This window comes from Danaus plexippus (genome assembly GCF_018135715.1).
Source record: "Danaus plexippus chromosome 29 unlocalized genomic scaffold, MEX_DaPlex mxdp_36, whole genome shotgun sequence".
In the NCBI taxonomy this organism is placed as follows: Eukaryota; Metazoa; Arthropoda; class Insecta; order Lepidoptera; family Nymphalidae; genus Danaus; species Danaus plexippus.
The window spans coordinates 1,743,295-1,752,428 of NW_026869857.1; the positions used below are offsets into that span (position 1 = coordinate 1,743,295).

The following is a 9,134-nucleotide window of genomic DNA, read 5'->3' on the forward strand; positions in this document are numbered from 1 at the left end:
ACCACGCATCTTAGCACTAGGGTAGAGTTGTATACTCTCGCAATTCTGACCCTGGTATTGTGTTATTTTCTATATTGAATGGAAACGTCGCAAAAAAATTTCACTAACTTTATGAGAAGGACACTACTTGATAATTCTGTTGTTGTCAGGGGGCAACCAGAGAACCCTTTCCCGCAGAAGAACCCAGGATGCCAGCAAGTGATTGTGTAGTGAAGTGTAATAAATTTAAAAAGTGTTAAATATAAGTTTAAGTCACATACATATTTTTAATATAGCAGTATGTGTACTCAATCATAATCGTATTTGTTAATTGTGTAATCATGATATTAGTTAATGAGTAATGAGACCTCAGATTTTCGCGAGTTTTATTCATTTAATTGAATAAACAGGTACACATCTCCCTGCCATCAGGCAGGGAGGATAGTTAGCTAGTTTACAGAAAAACCAGTCTTTAAACACAAAATGGACGCGAAGAAAATAAATATCGAATTCCTCCTGGAATTCATTAAGCGGGAGAGCCCGGCTCTCCTGCTGAAATTCGCCGCCGCTTCCCTCACGGGCGAGATGCCCACAGGGAATAACGCCTCCGACATGGAGTGCGAGTTCGCCTCTTCGGAGGAGACCCTCTCCGGCTCAGAGTCCGGGTCCCGTTCCTCTGAATCAGAGGACGAAAACGACGGTTTCAAAACCGTCGTATCCAAAAGAAGGAAAAATAAAACGCCATCGCCGCTCCCGCCGAACGGAGCAATCGTCGCGTCCCCACGGGCAGCGTCACCCCGCGTACCCACCCCTGCAACGGCCGCGTCTGTCGCGAACACCCCCGCCACCCGCGCCGCCGCCCCTCAACGGGTAGCAACGGCCACGACGGTCGCTGCAAACCCCGGCACCCGCACTCCCGCCCCTCACCGAATAGCAACGGTCGTATCTGACACAGATACCCCCGCCACCCGCGCCGCCGCCCCTAAGCGAGTAGCAACGGTCGTTTCATCGCGCCCCGCATCCCCCGCAGGGAGTAGCACTTCCTCTGCCCCCGCTTCGCCGATCGCTAAGCGTCCGAAGTCCGGCGTTATGGATGCCCCCGCCCCCGCCTCATCCGCCGTAGACGCCGCTACTCCGCCACGTGCTACGACGCCACCGCCTCTCTACATAAGAGAGACCAACCAACATGGGAATAAAGGTCCAGGTGTCCACAGCGGCGGACCACCGTCGTATGACGGCCCTCCTGCGCGAGCGTGGTACGGAATACCACACCTACGCGCTCGAGGAGGAGCGTCGCCTCACGGTGGTAATCCGCGGGATGCCGTGCGAAATTCCCACGGACAGCATATTAAATGACCTTAAGTCACAAGGCCTGCCCGCGCAGGCGGTACACCGTATGTACCGCCCAACTAATAAGCGGCCATTTAATATGGTTCTCGTCCACTTGGACAACACCAAGGAGGCGAAGGCCATTTTCAACATTAGAACCGTCTGCTACCTGTCCGGTCTACAGGTAGAACTCCCGCGTGGTCGTGGCATCCCAGGACAGTGTCATCGCTGCCAATGCTACGGTCACTCAGCCCGGTTTTGTAACGCGCGCCCGAGGTGCGTTAAGTGCTTGGGTGATCACGGAACTACAGACTGCCCGCGCAAGACACCAATGGAGGATGTCCCTCCGAGCTGCGTTCTGTGTCAGCAGACGGGCCACCCAGCGAACTATCGCGGGTGCCCGAAAGCGCCGCGCAGGGCAAAGCGAGGCGGGAAGAAATCCTCGCACCAGCCGAAGGCTCCTAAAGCCTCTGGTGCTCAGCCCTCAGGCCCTAAGGCCCCAAAGGCCACCCAGGCACCTCAGACCACCCAGGCCCCTCAGGCTCCACGGGCCCCTCAGGCCCCGACGGTCAATGCCTGGTTCAGGAACCAAGCCGTAGCCCCCACCGCAACCGCGCAACCGTCCGCGACCGCGAAAAACCAAGGCAGCGGAGATACGAACCCGCTGTCTTCAATAAGAAAATATTTCGGGGCGTCCGATCCGCCCGAATTGCTTGTCTTCAGTAATAAACTGAAGGCGTCGGAAAACGACCCGGTGGCGCGACTCAACGCATTCGTCGAGCATGCGGCGCTCATCAACGCCATATACAATATTACTAAGTCATCTTAAATGGCTTCCACAAATAGTAGAATAAAACCCCGCTCTCTGACCGTCGTTACGTTTAACGCTAACGGTCTCACCCGGCAAATAGACCAAGTGCGCGACTTCGTAGTCAAGCACCAAGTAGATATACTACTCATTCAGAAATCATTCCTAAATCCCAGCAAGAAAGATCCCAAAATTGCCAATTTCAATATTGTAAGGAATGACAGAGCTTTCTCTCCAAAGGGAGGCACTGCCATTTACTTTAGGAGATCCCTTCACTGCACCCCACTAGACCCTCCGCCTCTTAATAGTCTAGAGGTCTCTCTATGCCAGGTAAGCATGACGGGCCATCAGCCCATCACTCTTGCCTCAGTCTATCGCCCCAGTAACCTAAACATTGACGAGAATGATATAAAAACGTTACTCTCAATGGGAAACGCCACCCTTCTGGCTGGTGATTTCAATGCGAAACATCCCCGCTGGAACTCCGTAGGGTACAACACTAGCGGTCAAATACTAAACAGACTGACAGACAGACCCGACTTTTCGGCTTAAATGCTAAAAACAAGAACAGGACCGGGGCTCTCTTCTTCGACGTGGCGAAGGCGTTCGACAGGGTCTGGCACGATGGCTTAGTATACAAGTTGTACCAATTCAAAGTGTCAGACAGGCTCGTACTAATCATACGAGACTTTCTGTCGAATCGTTCCTTCCGCTACCGAGTGGAGGGGGAGCTCTCGTCTCCTCGACCAATCAGAGCTGGAGTCCCTCAAGGATCAGTGCTCTCTCCCACACTATATTCAATTTTCATTAGTGACATACCCAGACCTCCTCACCCCACCAGGCTAGCCCTATTCGCGGACGAAACCGCACTCTACACCACCCACAAGGATCCAGATAAAATTCACAGTCGCCTCCAGGACGCTGCCACCGCCCTAGGCGACTGGTTTCGCAAATGGAGGATTGATCTAAACCCCGAGAAGAGCACAGCCGTGTACTTCAAACGGGGCCGATATATCGACATCCCGTCTCCAATTTCTATCTTCGGTACACCTATCCCTTGGCGGAAGGAAACCAAATACCTGGGCGTGACGCTAGACAGACCAATGTCCTTCGAGCCACACATTCAAAAGGTCAGGAACCGAGCCTACTTCGTCCTCGGTCGTCTCTATCCTCTTCTATGCAAGCGGAGTAAGATGTCACTTAGAAATAAGATGACGTTATACAAAACTTGCATAAGACCAATCATGGCCTACTCGAGCGTAGCATTCGCTCATCGTTATGGGAATCTGAGACCCCTCCAGATGCTCCAAAACCGCTTTCTACGCATGATCTACGGGTGCCCCGAGATATACGCGTATCGCCGAACTACATAGAGACCTGGACCTCCCTACAATAAGACAATACTTCAAAATACTCTCCGTGAGATATTTTGACAGAGCCGCCACTCATCCCAATCCTCTGGTGAGAGAAGTAGTAACATACGTACCGAACCGTCATTACAAAGGTTTTAGGAGACGCCCTAAACACGCGCTCATCGACCCGGACGATGATATCACAGTTAGAAATAGGATCACCGCGTCTGTAGATAGCAGTAATAGTAGTAAAGGTTACACTACACACAGATGCACACACTCACCGCACTCGCCGGCGAGAGCGAGGTCCCCGCCTCCGCACGTCCCTCGCGAGAGGGCGTCGGAGGCCGCCGCTGGCAATCCCTCCTTTATCCACGACGTCCTAAGTTCGTGGTCCGAGCCTCACTTCTAGCAGGCGCCCTTAGAACGTACGTACCCTAGAGGCCCTTCAGGCCCCTTCGTAACGGGCCGAAATATATGCGTATCGCTGACCTACATAGAGACCTCCCAACTATCCCTGATGAGTGAACAAACATCTATAATACTATACACACTATACACAAGAAAGGAGACAAGAGAAACATAAACAACTACAGGCCAATAAGTCTAATGTCCAATATTTACAAGATCTTTGCAAAGATATTATTTTCACGAAACATTGTCAAACTCGACGAAAATCAACCCAAAGAGCAGTCTGGCTTCCGGAGCAAGTTTTCGACGTTAGACCACATCCATGTCGTTAAACAGATACTTCAAAAGTAAAAGGAATTGGGAAACAAACAAAAGGCAAACATTGGGAAGACGATTTGAAAAAGATAGCTGGTCCTAAATGGACACGAACTGCAAAAGGATAGAGCTAAATGGAAAGCATTAGAGGAGGTCTTTGTCGAAAGACAAGCTGAAATATAAATACCGGTTAACGATATAAACTATTTTAATTATTTAAATGAAACTAGTATTTTTCGGATAAACTACGAAACGTCGGGAGTATGTAGGTTTTTTACAAAAATAAATCACGCGTAGTTTATCCGAAAAATACTAGCTTCATTTAAATGAATAAAACTCGCGAAAATCTTAGATCTCATTATGTGAACCAGTATGGAATGGAAATCGCAAACAGAAAACGCCGGTTGGAGTACCTCAAGACGAAGAAAGCTAAATTATGACCATCCTTGAATTTAAGATTTTCGCGAGTTACCGTGATCACGGTTGCTGCAAAGTAACCGAAACGTCGGGATTATGTAGTTTTTAAATAATAAAATCCGCGTAGTAAATCCGAATAACACTAGTTTCATTTATCCTTGAATTTTCTCAAGAGATGCCGGAATCACGACAACGTACCAACATGTGTCAAAATATCACCTAAAAAAAACATCAAACATAGCGGCAGGATTCTCCATCAAGCAAGTAAACGGTTACTTTGTCATCTTATTAGACAACATTGGTCGGATGCACGGGTGTTAGATTTTCAAATTGATGTTCTGAGTTACGAAATACAAAAATGTTTGTCAAAGACAGATTGGCAAAAATGTTTTGATATTATTAATAAACGTGAACAATCCACGTATAGTCAGTCGAAAAATAATAAACTTAGTAAATTTAAAAAATTAACGGACAACATTAAAAGTAGTAATAGTAATGGCAATAATTATAATATTAATTTAACCCTCTAATGCATTCAACCGCCTTGAGGCGGACATAAAACCACACTCTTGTAACTTGCTCTGTATGTAAATTTACTTGCCAATCTGCATAACACCGCCTAGAGGTTACTAATAGGTATACGTGAATTTTGTTGGTATGGAGGGGATCATGCCATGAAACGTGGTCGAGCGGATTCAGTCACATGTTTGCGGACAAGTGGTGAGGTTACATGCATAAATTGTTCTGCGTGAATGTCCAATCTTTGTGTAATAATTATACGTTTGTGGAACTTCGGTTGAAGCAGAAAAAATTATTGGTGAGTGACTAGATACCTTTATTATACATTTCTTCATTTGAGTGGAGTCGAATCAAATTTGGTGTCCTTCTTTGGGCCCATTTGAGGACCCCGTCTTTAGGCGGACTTATGCATGTGACTCAAAATAAAAATTTCTTTCGACGAGCTACAATATTTTTGACTTGTGTTGGTATGCGGTAGATAAAGTATATATTTTCAGATATGGCAAACCAAATGCGTAAAGATTTCATAAAATTATCTGAAATGGGTGAAGAGGAGATCTGGCAATTGCTAGATAATATTCCTACTGATGATGAAGGGACAGACGATGACAACGATGACGACGTTGATAGCGATCAAGGCGCCCCAAATCTTGATTTCATGCATACTGAAGATGAATTGGAACCACTCACTGACGAATCTCAGAAAACGGAAATACCTACTAATACAACAGAATCGGGCAGTGCAGTGTCAACAATTTGTCCGATTGTTCCAGAGCAACTTGATCAAAATGAAGAAATAATTTCGCTTATGCCTGACCACACAGAAGAAATTGCTGTACAGGAATCCGCGAAACCCTATCGACGCCGCAAACGTCCTCGTACCCCGGAGCCAACAGAAGAAGAAGACGGTCCCGTTGTTCAAGCTCTCGGTGTAGTGGATGATGTTGCAGACATGAAAAATGATTCTCCACAATTCAAATCTATTGTTTGGAAAAAAAAGAATCTTCACCTTCATGTAAATGAAGTGGTTTTTAGAGGTCAAAAAGAATTACCGGAGACGATTACCAGATTGGACACACCTTATAAATGTTTCCGTTACTTTATGAACGACGCCCTGTTTGACCATCTTGTTGAACAATCAAATTTGTATGCAAGGCAAAAGAACATAAGAACAAACTTCAGTGTCCAATCCGTTGATTTGCGAAAATTTGTTGGCATTCTATTGTATATGTCGGTTTATCGCTATCCAAATGTGCGATCATATTGGGGAAATAATTCCTTTGAGGCAATTCGCCAAACAATGCCCGTTTTGCGATTTGAAGCAATACGCCGGTACCTCCATTATAACGACAATGCAGCAGTAGTTACACGAGGTGACCCAGGATATGACCGTCTTTATAAAGTTCGTCCCTTGGTAAAACATTTCAATGAAAGATTTCTATCAGTGCCCATGCCTTCTAGGCTGTGCGTAGATGAACAAATGTGTGCCACAAAAATGACGGGATCCCATTTGCGCCAATATATGCCCAATAAGCCACATAAGTGGGGCTTCAAATTTTTTTGTCTTTGTGATACTTCCGGATTTTCGTACTCTTTCGAAGTATACACTGGTGCCGGAGATAACGTGATTTTTGATGGTATGCCAGATCTTGGGGCTGCGTCAAATGTTGTAGTTCGCTTGTCAAAACAAATACCAAATTTCGTAAATCACATCCTATACTTCGATAATTTCTATCCTATATATATTTCTAGCCTATCTGCCAACCGATGATATTCGTTATGACCAAATTGGCCACTGGTGCGTTTTTAGGGATCGGTCTGGCAAGAAGCAGTGCAAATACCCTAAATGTAAATCGGAAACTCAAGCATACTGCACTAAATGCAATCTATCTTTGTGCAGTTCAACAACAAAGACATGCTTTTATGATTTTCATAACAAATAGTAATTGTAAAATACAGAAAGTCTCACTCAATGTATAATAAAGGAAAAGTTTTTTAATACTACTCACTGCATGCGTCCGCCTAGAGGCGGATGATTGTTTTTTACCTATAACAGCCGCACCTGATAACAAAATCAGTTTTCTTCTTCATATTTGTTGTTCTAAATATGAATCTAAAATTAGCTGAAATTTTCAATACGATAGAAAATTCATGCATTAGAGGGTTAAGTCGGGCAACACAGACATCGGTAACTGTTGTCAATCTGTCAAATCAAACTTTAAATAAAGAAACCATTGAGATCCTTAAAAAAGGATTGAATTTTGCAAGTAAAGTTTTAACAGAAACAAAATTTTTAATAAATAAATACAGTTCAAAACTTAATCTAGATATCAAGTCACTCGTAACATCGTGTGCAAAACCTCTAAAATTGTATGGGTTACTTAAAATCCATAAACAAGATGTTCCATTACGCCCAATTGTAAGCCAGATTGACTCACTAACTTATAAAATGACTAAATTTCTTTCAAAGATATTATCACCACTCCGGGGCCACACGAAGTTAAGGATTCCTACCAGTTTGTCAAAGATTTAAAACGTCTAAAAGTGAGCGACAGTATGGTCAGTTTCGATGTAATCATTATTCACTAGTATACCTGTTCTTGACTGCATTGAGATTGTAAGAGGTAAGTTAAAGGATAAAAATATGCCTATAGAATATGCAGAGCTATTAAAGCATTGCCTAACATCTGGCTACCTCATGTGGAAGGATGAATTCTACATACAAGTAGATGGGTTAGCCGGTTTCCCCTGTAGTCGCTGACATATTCATGGAGGACTTCTAGGTGCGAGCCCTTTGCTCTCCTCCTATAAGACCTTTAATATATAAACGGTATGTAGATGACACCTTCACAATCTATAATATAAAAATGAATCGCTAAATGTGTTGGTAAGCGCATAACTCAAGAACGCCTGGACCAATTTGGCCAATTCTTTTTTTTTTTAATATTCGTCGAAGCTCAAGGATGATTTTTACGGCGAAAAAATACCAAATAATTGCCGGAAAAACCTTAAAAACAGTCCTTTTCTTTATCTCATACAAACGTTTTCTAACTAATACGTACAGTCAATTTGAGCTTTATTGCTAATGTATAAAGTTCACTGTTGTCTAAGCAATGTAGGTGTGTTCCTAACATAAGTGTGCGTTGGAGCACAGAATATAATAATGTCATGTCGCGTTCTGAAACTCAACAAAAGTGATATCGCGGACCCGACTAAATTGACCAGTCACAAAATGTAATGAATCATTAGTTATTTCGTTGACTTCGCGATATTAGTTCTTTTGTTTTACTTTAAAATACATGTTATCCCGTCATTACATCAGACAAACACAACCGTTACTAAAAGTCCATGACTCCAAGTCATATCAAATTAAAAAAAAAATAATAAAAAAAAGACCATTGTCGATTTGAAGTGTTGTTTTTCTTGGATTTTCTGTTACGTCCTCTACTGAGTTTGCTTTTGTCAACAACACGAATCAAATTCGTGTATCGTGCTTTGTGCAGTGTTTAATTACCTTTGATCATTAATTATTGCATGAGGCATAATAATTAATAATATAGATATGCCTCCTGTAAGATGAGGAAATTTAGATAGAAGACCCCAAAATGCTACAAACCAAGCTAGTTACCGATCTAATCATACTGCACAAGAACGTGACGACCGAAATGAACGTGAAAGACTTCGGATATCACAAACGCGTGAAGCGCGAGCGAGACATTCAATTAATAATCGCGCAAGTTTGAATCGAGCTGCTTTCTGTTACGATATGTCAATTGACTACACTAACTACCAATGTGTTGTTATTGGTTCTATGAACACGGTTTGCTCACATTGTAAGGCATTGAAATACAAAAACGAAGCCAATGGATTGTGTTGCGCAAATGGTAAAGTGAAATTGATACCATTGGATCCACCACCAGAGCCATTGCACTCATTGGTTTCAGGAATAGGAACAGATTCCATACACTTTTTGACAAATATCCAACAATATAACAGCTTTCAAA

General features: G+C 43.8%; 1 protein-coding gene across 1 annotated transcript; it reads left to right on the plus strand.

The window, feature by feature from the left end:
- Nucleotides 1–462: 462 nt before the first annotated feature.
- LOC133320437 (mucin-1-like) lies at nt 463–1,335 on the plus strand. The gene has a single exon (XM_061528917.1). The coding sequence runs from the start codon at nt 463–465 to the stop codon at nt 1,333–1,335; it is 873 nt and encodes a 290-aa protein (XP_061384901.1).
- The last annotated feature ends 7,799 nt before the right edge of the window (nt 1,336–9,134 follow it).